This window comes from Notolepis coatsorum (genome assembly GCF_963971535.1).
Source record: "Notolepis coatsorum genome assembly, chromosome: 5".
NCBI lineage: Eukaryota > Metazoa > Chordata > Actinopteri > Aulopiformes > Paralepididae > Notolepis > Notolepis coatsorum.
The window spans coordinates 82213920-82229278 of NC_140169.1; the positions used below are offsets into that span (position 1 = coordinate 82213920).

At 44.9% G+C, this 15359-nt stretch overlaps 1 protein-coding gene across 4 annotated transcripts in view; it reads right to left on the reverse strand.

The window, feature by feature from the left end:
- Positions 1 to 15359, reverse strand: part of ptk2bb (protein tyrosine kinase 2 beta, b) — a 167025-nt gene that overhangs the window by 13710 nt on the left and 137956 nt on the right. For 2 of the 4 annotated variants that reach the window (XM_084315123.1, XM_084315121.1), the window contains 2 exons: positions 9840 to 9871; positions 1363 to 1497 (listed from right to left, as the gene is read on the reverse strand). In XM_084315123.1, coding sequence (XP_084171249.1) covers positions 1363 to 1497; positions 9840 to 9871 — 167 coding nt within the window. Of the gene's footprint in view, positions 1 to 1362; positions 1498 to 9839; positions 9875 to 15359 lie in introns of all 4 variants that reach the window. The other 2 variants (XM_084315122.1, XM_084315120.1) reach the window with 1 other exon arrangement.

The window sequence follows — 15359 nt, forward strand, 5'->3', positions numbered from 1 at the left end:
GTTTACCGCGCACAGGATCTACCAAAATGAACTGATAAGACACTTGGACACTTGGACTAATAATGCATTCAGTAATTTGGACGGAGTTGTTAAAACTCACTCCACTCAAATCAATAGAGTTATATTTCACTCTATTCAAATCAAATTTAAAGTGACGTGGCTGGGATAAATGGGCCAGTCAGTCAGCCAAAACAAATTCCTGGACGAAGGTCGAAACAGGGAGCTGCTGGAGTCGAAGGCCCTCTGGGAGATAAGAGTGGCGAGCGGCTTCCCCACCCGCAATCCCTACCTCCCCCACCCAGGACTTGGCTTGTGCACTCCCCCCCACCTCCCCCCCCCCCCCCTTCCTCTGCATTGGCGCTGCACTGTCGGCTGCCTCGTGTGAGGGATCACTCCCCCCCCCCTACAGCCCTGTAACAACCCCAACCCACTCCCCCCTCCTTCCGTAAATGGCGCTGCCTATGACGGCTGCCAGTCTGTTTGCGGTGGTGAATATGCATATGTTTGTCTCAAGGCTCTGTACCATTATTACTATCTAAAATGTAATAATTGTGGAATATTACTGTAATGAGCTGTATGTGTATGATCCAAGCGTCCTATGATCCTCATAGGAGCATAACAGAAAAAAGCATTCCATGTGAAGGTATTCTGTATCTTTGCATGTCAACTAATAAAGAAACTTGAAACTTGAACTACATTTGAATCTAATCTAATCTGATTTTGATCAGTCACAAATTGCTTTCGCATCTCCACTTTAATATTTTCACGGGGGCCAGCACAACCGAGGTGCAATGCTTAGCCTCTCCCTTCCATTATAAGGAGCTGTTGAATCAGTTTGCACGCTGTCCTTGCATGCCCTATAAGGAGCTGGCGGGGCATTTCTGTATGCAAATTCAGTGACATTCTTCATTCAGCTGCAATCATTTTGGCCATTTACGAGCACCTCTCTACGTGTTCAGGTATCCAGAGGAGGACTATCGTAGGTGTCCTCATACAAACTTCTTATGAGGTTATTTACGAGGAAACTTACAAGAATGTTAGTGAATGAGGTCCAATGTCTACTGACTAATGTCCAAGTGTAAAACAAACTTCTTCTCCCCCCCCCCTTTTAACCCTTTCACTACCAAAGGGTTAACCCTTTCACTGCGACAATACAGAAGGTTAACCCTTTCACTGCCACACAGCAAAGGGCTAACCCTTTCACAACCACACTACAGCAGGTTAACCTTTCACTACCACACTACAGACGGTTAACCGTCTGTAGTGTGGTAGTGAAAGGTTAACCTGCTGTAGTGTGGTAGTGAAAGGTTAACCTGCTGTAGTGTGGTAGTGAAATGGTTAACAGGATGAGTCTTACTGTACCTTGATTATGGTGATATACTGCTCTGGAGGCAGTACTGTGATGTCGTTCTTGAGCTTGACGACCACCTTGACCAGGTTCATCACCGATCCGTACACCTTGTCGTCAGAGCGGTCCAGCTCGGCTGTAGGCGCCGTCTATAGGGCAAGAGGAAATGAGTGACATTGGGTTTAACAATATTATTTAGGATATTCATTCCACCTTTGAGTTGATGCATATAAGCTAGGGGTGTAACGGTACACAAAAACCACGGTTCGATACGTACCTCGGTTTTGAAGTCACGGTTCGGTACGGGTTTTCGGTACAGTGGGGGACAGTTTGGCTTTCCATGTTCCACTCAGGGATGATGTTGTGTGCAATAACTAATTGTACTTGAATGGCTGTCAATGAATATTCTATATTGAAATTAATAATCAAGTTTTTAATAAAATTCCGTACCGTTGTATTCGTTCGGTACACAGCCGTACTGAACCTTAGGTCCAGTACTGAAACGGTTCGGTACGGATACGTGTACCTTTACACCCCTAATATAAGCTGGTATCCTGATGATGAGAACCCCAAATACGAATGTCCTCTTTAAAACCTCTTAACTGTCACTGGGTGGTATATGACCCATCGTGCGCGCCGGCGGAACAGACGAAAGTCACGGCACTTTGCGAGCATCTAGTGGCTCGGGGTTGCATATTTTGTTGCATTACAGAATTAAAGCTCTATTTGTCGCCATTCGAACACCACCTCACTCGACCGAATCCGTGCCTCAGTTCTCGAGTTACATGACGATATGTCAGGTGTGTGATCATCTGCCGATTGCCAAGATTATTGGTCAGCGCCGTTGTAGCCAATGAGTGTAGCTTTCCAATGATACCCCACGTGGGGGGGGTGTGAATAAGGGATCTAGGTGAAAGTTGACAAGTGAAAACGACAGGTTATGTATATAACCTAGTTATATGAGTACTGGCTAAGCGTCCCGCTCTTAAGCCATACCGAGATATACCTCATCTCATGTACCTATTGTACTCCATCAACGAAAAAAACCAAATACACCCCTCACCTGCCAGGCCCCGCCCCTAGTGGCGTGGTACTTAGTACTGGGCATGGCCACCACTCACTCTTCCTCGGAAAAAATCGTTTCCAAAGAAACGTTTCCCCAAGGGAACTCAGGGCACGCTAAGAGGGGGACGCTTAGCCAGTACTCATATAACATTTACATTTACATTTAGTCATTTAGCTGACGCTTTTATCCAAAGCGACTTACAAGTTCTCTACGACAAGCCATCAGGAAGAGCACAACTCTATCAGCTGAGTAACAATGTTCATCAAAGTGTTGAGTGCTACAGTGTAGGTTAGTTTATTAGGACAAGTGCATGACAGTATGGTTAGTTAGGGTTAGATTTTTTTTTTTTTTTAATTCAGATAATGGTTGAAGAAGTGAGTCTTTAGTCGACGGCGAAAGATTGGACGTGTTTCGGCTGTCCTAACTGGGGTGGGTAGTTCATTCCACCATTGTGGGGCAAGGACTGAGAATAGGCGACTTCTCTTTGATGACCCTCCCGGAGCTTGGATAGGAGTAGGTCTGAGGCGGCCAGAAGATGCAGAGCGTAGGGGTCTTGAGGGTGTGTAGTTAGAGACCATTGACCGGAGGTAGGCGGGAGCAGTTCCCTTTGCCGCACGGTATGCTAGGTCAAGGGCCTTGAAGCGGATTCGTGCAGCAATGGGGAGCCAGTGCAGGTCCCTAAGAAGTGGGGTGACATGGGCCGACTTCGGTATATAGCGTACTTGCATCGCGTCACGCTCTTAAGCCATACCGAGATATGGGGTAGAGCGGACGCGAGGCCCGACAGATGCACCCCCTGAGGACCCGTAAGCCCACATCAAGGGGGAAGGGGAGTCCCGTCACCCCATCCTTCCTAATGAAGAGGGGGCGCAGTCAACTCCACCCGAGTGCGAACAAGAGGGAACTAGAACCCCTTGAACACACAGCACAGGCGGAACCACGTGTGACACAACACACTGTGGCACATACCCACACATCCCTGCTACCCAACCAAAGGACGGGAAGCAGGAGAGGCCACAGACCTCAGAACCGCCTGGGAGACGGAACCCCCGGTCATGTCCATGAGGTAAAACCTTACGAAGGGACCCGGGGAGGACCATGAAGCTGCAGCACAGATGTCCTCCACCGAGGCCCCACCCAGCAGAGCGGCAGAGGCCGCCATCCCACGAGTGGAGTGTGCCCTGACGCCCCCAGGGGGATCCAGCCCGGCCAACGTGTAGCAGAGGGCAATGCCCTTGCACAACCAATGGGACAGGCGCTGTTTCGATAGTGCCTTACCGGCACGAGAACCACCGTAACAGACAAAAAGCTGATCGGTAGCCCTGAGGCCCTGAGTACGGCTGAGGTAAATCCCCAAGCACGGACCGGACATGACAGGTGAAGGCCCGCCTCCAACTCACTAGCGTGAGGAGGTGGATGAAATGCCTGAACCACAATATCCCTGGAGCGGAAGGAACTCCGGATATTTTTAGGCACGAGGGACAGGATTAGGCCGCAGAGTGGCACCGCAATCGGAACGAAAGACAGGCACTCTGGTCGTACCGAGAGAGCACAAAGCACACCCACGCGTTCAGCGGAGGTGACGGCCAGCAAGAACGCGGTCTTAAACGACAGCTGTTCCAACGGCGCTTGCTCAAGAGGCTCAAACGGGGCCAAGGACAACCGACCGAGGACAAATTGAAGATCCCAACTCGGAGCCAAAGAGCGTTTTACCGGCTTAACGCGTCGGGCGCCAAGCAGGAAACGCTTCACAAGAGGGTGGCTGAACAAAACATCACCCTCAAATCCCTCATGATAAGAGGATATAGCTGCTGCATATACCCTCACCGTCGAAGCCGACAGTCTATCAAGGAGAGACTGGAGGTAACAAGGACAGTATCCAGGGGGCAGGACACCGGTCCCTGCCCCCCGCCTTACACCACTCTTGGAACATACGCCATCTGCCCGCGTAAGCGCGACAGTGGAGGGAGCATGCGCATTCCGGATGGTATCAACCACAGAAGGGTCCATCCTCTCCAGACTTACCCTCTCACCAGCCAAACCATCAGACGTTGGCACAACACCGGGTGCTGAACAGCGACCCGTGTGCTTGAGTGAGGGCCTTCGCTGACCAAGGAATAGGCCATGGCGGAGCTACCAGTAGCTGGATCAGGACCGGGAACCACACAGCTGCGCCCCGGTCCGGCGCAATCAGGATCAAGGACCTGCGCTCCTCAACGTACCCGCCCCAACAACTGACCTAACAGATGTATGGGGAAAGAATCCCAGGCGGCACGGCATCAGTCCCAGACCTGCCTGGCTATGTCCGGACGTAATCCCCACCCGTCAGGATGAGGACCGCCCCGCGACATTACACCTGTACCCACATTCACCCTGCCGGGGATGTGGGGAGCCCTCAGGCCGCGCAGATGGAGGACGCCCATAGCCAGCCGCCCGCCGCCCGGTGCAGACGGGGGGAGCATACTCCTCCCTGTCTGTCAATATACGACACTGACGTCGTATTGTCCGTCCTGATCAACACCGTTTGAGGACCAGAAGGACCGGTTTCAATACCAACACATTGAATGTAGCGCAGACCGGGCAGCATGGTTTGCCAGCTGCCCCCTACTGCGTTGGCCCAACACGTCTCCAGCGAGGGAGGCGTCGGTGAAAAACGTGACGTGTGACAGCCTACTGCCCATGGGGACCCCCCTGGTGAGGAACCCCCCAGGGCGAGGTCCCCCAGTACTGACACGGGAACCTTAGCCGCTTCCACTTGCCTCTCACCGGGTCTATTTCCATACTGGAAAACCCACCTCCGTAACCCCCTCCTGGGGTGAAGAGGAGGCCAAGAGGGACCACGGAATGAGCAGATGCCATCATACCGAGCAGGCGTATCACAGACAGCGCCGTAACCGTCCTAGGACGGAACCTCCCGAGCGTGTCGACAACACGCTCCGAGAGGGATGCCCATAGCACTCCAACCGTTGACTGGGAAGAGGAGTACTCTACTTCCAGTCTACAGCAAACCCCAGGCTGGTAGGAACCTGCCTGGTACGAGACCCGACGATCCACCTTGACCGCCAAGGACCAGAACGTCGTCAGGGCAGAATACACTCCGTAACCCCTGACGACGCAGAGGCCCCAGTGCGGCCTCCACGCACTTGGTGAACATGCGGGGAGCCAGAGAAAACCGAACGGCAGCCTCTGGTACTCATACGCTAACCCTGCAAAGGAAGCGTAGGTAAGCCCTAGGATGGAAGATCGGAGATGCGAATACGCATCCTACAGGTCTATGGAGGAGAACCAGACCCCCACCTGACAGTGTTCAACAGGTAGGAGACGATCCAAAAAATGCTGAACCTTCCCATGGGACAGGTCCAGCATGGGTCTGACACCCCCCCTCCCGATTTCTCAGGCACCAGAGAACACCGGGAGGAAAACGCCATGACGATGGCTTGCTTCGTCCACAGAGATTGGATCTCGTTGACCAGAGCTGTCACTGCTGGTGACCCTGACAATAGGGTCTGTACCAAACCCGAAAACGGGTGGGGTTGTGTTAATACAAGTCCCCGCCTCAGCGTTCTCTCCATCCACCTCGACATATGGTACTGCCGTAGTCATATGTGATGACACTCCCAATGCACCCGCCGCCATGTGGCGCAGGTCCGCCAGGAACTGTAGATAGTCGGCCCGGTCCCACCCGCTGTGCCTAGCCAACCCTGGACCCTTGCGAGCAGAGCGTTCCGTGGAGTCGGGTCGGAACCTGACACTACCAACGAGGCAATCGCACCCAAGGGGGGACCCCGACAGAAAGGGCCGGTTTGATACGGGGGAAGCTGACATCAATCTAGGTGACAAAAGCCCCCCCACTGAACACCCCTCCAGAACATGCTGAGGAGTTGTTCTGCAGCCGGACATGCAAGGCGTGAGGACCCCATGGGTTCCTACACACTGTAGCCCTGCAGTGATATTACTACCACCTAAATCACGCGCACCTCTTCTTTTCAGACCACTGCCGATCTCGCGGGAGTGGGAGGCACCAACATGATACCTGGCCTGGCGAAGGCGAGGTCGGGGAAGCCCGCACTGTGTGCCTCAAAAAGGTTTCGAGCCCCCTTGCTGACAACACTTATAGTTGACAGACGTAACACCAGGCTCAACCAACACAGCTTATGGTGTGGGAGCCGCTTGACAGCACAACATTCTCACGGACAGACCCAGGCTCAGCCATCAACTGGGTGTCAGCCCCTGTCCCCATGAGAAGCGAAAAGTGGGGCTGCACGCGCTTCAACAAAGGCACGCGGCCCGCAGCCAAAGGAAACAATCAGAGCCCCCTTTTTTCCACTGGTGTTGGGGGAGGGAGTGATCGGAGAGCGGGCTGCTCGCGGCAGGACGTCGACGGCTTGTATATTCCAAACCGAGCCCATCCAACATGGCCGATCCCTCGGCCGCCAAGGCTGTCGGCCTTGTGGACACCTGTCGATTCAACGCCCAGGATACCTCTGGCGGGGGAAAACATGGCTGCCTGTCGAGGGCCTCGTCATCAACGCTGACGAGGCCGTGCTCTCTCTTCTTCTGGCTGCGCGGTGTGAGGCGGTGTGGGGCCTAGGACAATACCGCCCACGCTCCAGCGGAAGACAAAAATCCTCTGCGGAGAGGGGAGCCCTGAGCGGTTATAGCTTGCGGCTTGGTCAAAGCTAATAACGTCAACAACCTCGCGCGATGTATCGACGTCGGCTGGCCCTCAAGGCCCCGCCACCAGACACCATTTTTTTATAGAAAAAACAGCAATTCGAACACAGTTACTAATCGCTGCCAATTCCATACCGTGGCGGTACAGGCTTTAGCAGCCCACCAGCCACTCACCGGGCCAACCCACCTCATGGCGTCGGCCGGGCGGGGCACTGTTTCAACATGTCAAAAGCAAAGGACTGATGCAACACGGAGCACCAGTGGTGGTTGCAAACAGTGGTGTGCACCATGAAGGGGTTAATGAATAAATGAACTAACACCACGAACATACTGTAGAATGGGCAAACCCATGCACACAACGTTAAGGGGAGGCGAACCAGAGAGAACCAGTCCCGCATTCATTCATAATATTCACAACAGCACACCAGCCCTAGCCCTCAGCTCATTTACCCATGAAGGTAAACAAAGCCCCCCCCGCACTACTCCCCCAGTAGACACGGATTGACCGTCAGCATGAATGGTTGAGAGGAGAGAAAAACTGTAGTATAGACAGACATTCCCGTAGCAGAGAGACAGAATAGAAACAGAGCCCAAAAATAGCATAGCGTTAGCCGCGCGCTTCAGGATAACGGGGAAAACAACAACGTTTACCCAGATATCCTGCCGCTTGCGCCAATACACACTCGGTTGTCTCTCGGGACAACTCGAGCACATCACAAACGCCAGCATTTGTCATGCCTAGTGACATCCCACAGTGGGGAACAGTAGAACATTGACCCAGCATTTATAGCATTTAGTATTAGCAGCGCGCTCCAGGACAGCCTGGGAAACGTCCACCTCTTAGAGGGACGTTTACCCAAACATCCTGCCCCTGGCGCAAAATACAACTCACAACAAGCAGCATTTACTAACACCAGCGATAATGCCTAGTGGCGTAAGTCCTACCTTGTGCGAGGTAGCTCGATAGCTACACCTCACACGCTGTCCCCTGTCTGCTGTCAACAAGACAAGGAAACTACCGAACTCGACGCTGAGCTGCATCAAAAATGCATCCCGCTGCAAGGTCGCAGAACCGCCAGAACATGCCGCGAAGATTTCAGGGGTGGGCAAATCTTCGGTAAGCACTCAATATTATCTAAACTTTTCGAACAGCTAGTTGCATAGGGCGACTTGCATCCGCTATGATGGAAACGAAAATAGAGTAAGAGTGAGTGGTGGCCATGCCCAGTACTAAGTAGCACGCCACTAGGGGCGGGGCCTGGCAGGTGAGGGGTGTATTTGGTTTTTTTCATTGATGGAGTACAATAGGTACATGAGATGAGGTATATCTCGGTATGGCTTAAGAGCGGGACGCGATGCAAGTACGCTATATAACCAGAAGTCAATCAGACTTCGAATGAATGGCTGTGGATGAGGAAATGGAATTCTGGAGAGCTTTTTTCTTGGCACACGGATCTCTCCCAAAGAGCCATTTCTGAACGGATTTTTATAAACTTTGGACCTGTACTACATAAGGCCTCAGGCTATGGAATCGCAGTGTTTTTCAGCTTATAATTTTTTTTTATTGCAACTGCTACAGAAAAATGTGAGTACAAAAGTTTAAGTTCAACTCAAGTTCAGACCTCTGTTACTCTATTTAATTAGCACTAAAAGTGATTTTCCTTTTTTGTATTAGTAACTTCAGAATGTTATCTTCCAAAAGAGACCAGGCTTATGCATGTGCTATAAGAATAAAGTATAAAGATAAGCTTTGCAAAAAAAGTATGCAGTCCTTAAGTTCAAGTAAATAAATGGCCACTTTTCTGCCCGCCCGTTAACTCAATGGCTGCCAACAACGAGTATACTCGCTATTGGCCGCAAATCGAATAACGCCAACGAGTATACTCATCCGGGCGGAGTTTTCTTGTAACGTGGATCAAGATCTTCACCCGATTGCATTGAATCGCTTTCGGGACGCCCGATCCATTATGCTGTGGGGGGTTATGGCGTGGGCCAAATGGACAAACGATCTAGCAGATGGCAATCAAATAATTGGAATATTCTTTTGGGAATCTCATCGGCCACAGGTGAGAGCAATTTAACGTCAATTTCAGCTTGGTTGTGCATTGTTTTCATAGCCATCGCCCTGATCAGCGTATGCTGTTGTACTAACGAATGCCGTTATTGACAATCAATTAGTCAGAAACGACCCCCCCCCTTTCATGCATGCATGATGGAACATAATATACTGATCATATGCATTTGAATTTTTTATTGTAGCGTGTATAGGGACGAAATGCCAATGGATAATATATAATACACGTCGCAGCCTATTACTAGCCTCCCAGGAATTACCCCAGACAACTCTAAAACCATACTTATATTCATCACGGTATAAAACGAGAATGTATGGATGGAACAAATATTCCTTTTTTCACATCTTGAACGATAGATACTCGATGTCAAACGGGCCATAGTATTGCATATATAGCTATAATATTTAAATAGTTATAGCCCTGCAAACAAGGTGAGCGACTCCCACCATTTACAGCGGTGGCGGTAGCTACTACAGGATGAGGCTAATCCGTGGCGTCCAATGAGTTAAGAGGTTAAAAAAAAGGTACTTTTAGAGATTTCTTATTTTAAACATTTTCAATAATTAAAAAGGTATTCTCTATATGTTTTTGAATGCAATGTAAATCACATTTATCTATTCAAATCTAGTGGGGTAAAAATATTTTCTTCTGAACAAAAAAGTGGTTTGATGTTTACCTGAGCGGAGAGACGAGGAGGCTTATCTGGTGCTGCTGAGGTGCAGAAGATAAGAGACAGAGAGAGAAAAACAACTGATTATACCCATAATATACAACATACTGTTCATACCCATATACACAACATACTGTTTATACCCATATACACAACATACTGTTTATACCCATATACACAACATACTGTTTATACCTATATACACAACATACTGTTCATACCCATATACACAACATACTGTGATAGTTTGTCTCTCCTGCCCATGTAAAGCGTCTTTGAGCACCTGGAAAAGCGCTATATAAAATAGATGTATTATTATACTGTTTATACCTATATACACAACATACTGTTCATACCCATATACACAACATACTGTTTATACCCATATACACAACATACTGTTTATACCTATATACACAACATACTGTTTATACCCATATACACAACATACTGTTTATACCCATATACACAACATACTGTTTATACCTATATACACAACATACTGTTCATACCCATATACAACACAACATACTGTTTATACCCATAATACACAACATACTGTGATTTTTCTCTCTGTTGCCATAGTGATTTAGACAAACCTGCTTTGTGGAACCGAAAAGCCTGACTTATGTCAAGATATCCTGAAGATTATCCGGCTAACTCAGTTAGCCACGTATGGGGAACAGGGCCCTGGGACCTGTTCCTCGTACCTGGCTAACTGAGTTAGCCGGATAATTTTCAGGATAACTTGACTTAAGCCAGACCTTTTGTTTCCCTGACGTGCGATTGTCTAAATCACTATGGCAACAGATCAGAAAGTTTGAACCTGGTCCAGCGCATGGTTTAGTTCAGTTAGCTCGATAAACTGGCCACGCCCTCGCAAAGAAATGCCAGCTCTCCTCACAGATCCCATTTTATGATTCTGAATTATGTTTTTGTGCTTCGTTTTTCTAGAGGTGGCTTTTGAAATGTAAAAAAAATAGACCTAAAATGCTGATAATAAATCATATTCAGGCTATGGATTTACTTTGTCCTAAATAATGCATGTCATAGTTATACGGATACGGCGCTCGCAAGTCGCGACACACACTATGTGGTTATTTTAATAACGGAGCATTGCAAATGTGAATCCCGCTGGGATATTTTTAATGAATGAAACCTATCGGGCGTTTGGCTCTGATTCGTTTCATATTCTCCACTGTTGATCTATTTGCTTAACGGAGCTCCCGGATTGTGTTTCATTCAAGCATAAATTGAAGTGTCTTTATGCGTGGATTGTAGATGTGAATTACGACAAATCTGAATCTGTGGATTGTTGAATTGTATCACTGTCACTCACACGTTATTGTGATATTGTAACTGGGATTCAAATGTCTGAGGGGGAGATGCACTGTTTGACGGATTTGATGACGTGGACATGATTTGAGAAAATTAATGAGCAATTGCAAGATTTTGACGTTTTGATGAATGAATTTGAGAAAATGCATTTATCTGTTCAAGCACTGTTATCTGATGATGAACAAGAGGGTGATTAACATGACTGGTGTCACTGGTATAAACCAACGGTTAATCAATTCAATGCATGTATGGTCTGGATGATGTCCGAAACAGATTAAAACCTGATTACTAGTGAAACTGTATAGCCTCCAACTCCCTCTCTGACATGTTATTTCGGGGTTCGCGCCTTGAAAACTTTGGGAACCATATGATGTATTTATATAGTACATGATACCTAAGCTACCTACACTTGTCCTAATAAACTAACCTACACTGTAGCACTCAACACTTTGATGAACATTGTTGCTCAGCTGATAGAGTTGTGCCCTTCCTGATGGCTTGTCGTACAGAACTTGTAAGTCGCTTTGGATAAAAGCGTCAGCTAAATGACTAAATGTAAATGTAAATGTAAGCACATACAGTACAGATATCCTCATAAGTATCTATTAATTCGTATCAATTAGATACTCTTTGGGCTTGTTTTTATCTACTTATTCTGAAAGAGTTGAACTAATTATTTTCGCTAGCAAGATCTCATTAGATTATTCATCCCATTAAGCCTACTGCCAGCAGGCACATTTAAAGAAATATAATCTGATTGATTGGGGTAATGAGGGACTTAAAATTAGCCTATAGATTATGCATTTAACTTGTCTGCGAGGCTATTGAGCCGTACTGTATTGTACCCATTCTGCAATCTGTTAATAAAGTTTTCAATCAATCAATGCCGTTCGAAAATCAGGATTTCTGCGATCGACACCTGCTGTCTTTTCAGGTGAGGCGGCCGCGCACAATTATCCTGAGTATCAAGTCTGGTTCGAATTAACGAGAGTGAAACCACCTTCGAGGAACTTTTATTCTTTTATTCATCGGGTTAATTGAATCTGGATAATGGGACTTTTGATCAACTTAGTTGAACCAGGGGGTCCTACCAATCACCCCAAAGTACCAGAAAATACCCTAAAGTACCCTAAAATACCCCAAAGTACCCCAAAATACCCTAGAAATACCCCAAAGTATACCCCAAAGTACCAGAAAATACCCCAAAGTACCCCAAAATACCCAGAAAATACCACAAAGTATACCCCAAAGTACCAGAAAATACCCCAAAATACCCTAAAATACCCCAAAGTATACCCCAAAGTACCAAAAAATACCCCAAAGTACCCCAAAATACCCCAAAGTACCCCAAAATACCCCAAAGTATACCCCCAAATACCCCAAAATACCCCAAAGTATACCCCAAAATACCCCAAAGTACCCCAAAATACCCCAAAGTACCCCAACATATCCCAAAATACCCCAAAGTGCCTGGAAATATACCACAAAGTACCACAAAATACCTAAAGTGAAAAACTAAAATGTGCACATTTTGTGTAATAGTGTAATAGTGTGTAATAGTGTAATAGTGTGTAATAGTGTAATACTGTAATAGTGTGTAATAGTGTAATAGTGTGTAATAGTGTGTAATAGTGTAATAGTGTGCTAGTGTGCTAGTGTAATAGTGTAATAGTGTGCTAGTGTGTAATAGTGTAATAGTGTGCTAGTGTAATAGTGTAATCATGTAATAGTGGGTAATAGTGTGTAATAGTGTAATAGTGTGCTAGTGTGTAATAGTGTAATAGTGTAATAGTGTGTAATAGTGTAATAGTGTGTAATAGTGTAAGTGTAATAGTGTGTAATAGTGTAATAGTGTAATAGTGTGTAATAGTGTAATAGTGTGCTAGTGTAATAGTGTAATAGTGTGTAATAGTGTGTAATAGTGTGCTAGTGTAATAGTGTAATAGTGTGCTAGTGTGTAATAGTGTAATAGTGTGTAATGGTGTAATAGTGTAATAGTGTGTAATAGTGTAATAGTGTGCTAGTGTAATAGTGTAATAGTGTGTAATAGTGTAATAGTGTAATAGTGTGTAATAGTGTAATAGTGTGTAATAGTGTAATAGTGTAATAGTGTGTAATAGTGTAATAGTGTGCTAGTGTAATAGTGTGTAATAGTGTAATAGTGTGCTAGTGTAATAGTGTAATAGTGTGTAATAGTGTAATAGTGTGCTAGTGTGTAATAGTGTAATAGTTTAATAGTATGTAATAGTGTAATCGTGTAATAGTGTGCTAGTGTAATAGTGTGTAATAGTGTAATAGTGTGCTAGTGTGTAATAGTGTAATAGTGTGCTAGTGTAATAGTGTAATCATGTAATAGTGTGTAATAGTGTAATAGTGTGTAATAGTGTAATAGTGTGCTAGTGTGTAATAGTGTAATAGTGTGTAATAGTGTAAGTGTAATAGTGTGTAATAGTGTAATAGTGTGTAATAGTGTAATAGTGTGCTAGTGTGTAATAGTGTAATAGTGTGTAATAGTGTAAGTGTAATAGTGTGTTAGTGTAATAGTGTAATAGTGTGTAATAGTGTAATAGTGTGTAATAGTGTAAGTGTAATAGTGTGTAATAGTGTAATAGTGTGTAATAGTGTAATAGTGTGCTAGTGTAATAGTAGTAATAGTGTGTAATAGTGTGTAATAGTGTGTAATAGTGTGCTAGTGTAATAGTGTAATAGTGTGCTAGTGTGTAATAGTGTGCTAGTGTAATAGTGTAATAGTGTGTAATAGTGTAATAGTGTAATAGTGTGTAATAGTGTAATAGTGTGTAATAGTGTGTAATAGTGTAATAGTGTGCTAGTGTGTAATAGTGTAATAGTGTGCTAGTGTAATAGTGTAATAGTGTGTAATAGTGTAATAGTGTGTAATAGTGTAATAGTGTAATATTGTGTAATAGTGTAATAGTGTGCTAGTGTAATAGTGTAATAGTGTGTAATAGTGTAATAGTGTGCTAGTGTGTAATAGTGTAATAGTTTAATAGTGTGTAATAGTGTAATAGTGTAATAGTGTAATAGTGTAATAGTGTGTAATAGTGTGTAATACTGTAATAGTGTGTAATAGTGTGTAATAGTGTAATAGTGTGCTAGTGTAATAGTGTGTAATAGTGTAATAGTGTGCTAGTGTAATAGTGTAATAGTGTGCTAGTGTGTAATAGTGTAATAGTGTAATAGTGTGTAATAGTGTAATGGTGTAATAGTGTGTAATAATGTAATAGTGTAATAGTGTGTAATAGTGTAATAGTGTGCTAGTGTAATAGTGTAATAGTGTGTAATAGTGTAATAGTGTAATAGTGTGTAATAGTGTAATAGTGTAATATTGCGTAATAGTGTGTAATAGTGTAATAGTGTGTAATAGTGTAATTGTGTGTAATAGTGTAATAGACACTATTACACACTATTACACTATTACACACTATTACACTATTACACACTATTACACTAGCACACTATTACACACTATTACACACTATTACACACTAGCACACTATTACACTAGCACACTATTACACTATTACACACTATTACACATTATTACACTAGCACACTATTACACTATTACACACTATTACACTATTACACACTATTACACTATTACACACTATTACACTATTACACTATTACACACTATTACACTATTACACACTATTACACAAAATTACACTATTACACGCTATTACACTATTACACACTATTACACTATTACACACCATTACACTATTACACTAGCACACTATTACACACTATTACACACTATTACACTATTACACACTATTACACACTATTACACTATTACACACTATTACACTATTACACACTATTACACTATTACACTATTACACACTATTACACTATTACACACTATTACAGTATTACACTATTACACACTATTACACTATTACACACTATTACACTATTACACACTATCACACTATTACACTATTACACTATTACACACTATTACACTATTACACACTATTACACAAAATTACACTATTACACGCTATTACACTATTACACACTATTACACTATTACACACCATTACACTATTACACTAGCACACTATTACACACTATTACACACTATTACACTATTACACACTATTACATTATTACACTATTACACTATTACACACTATTACACTATTACACTATTACACA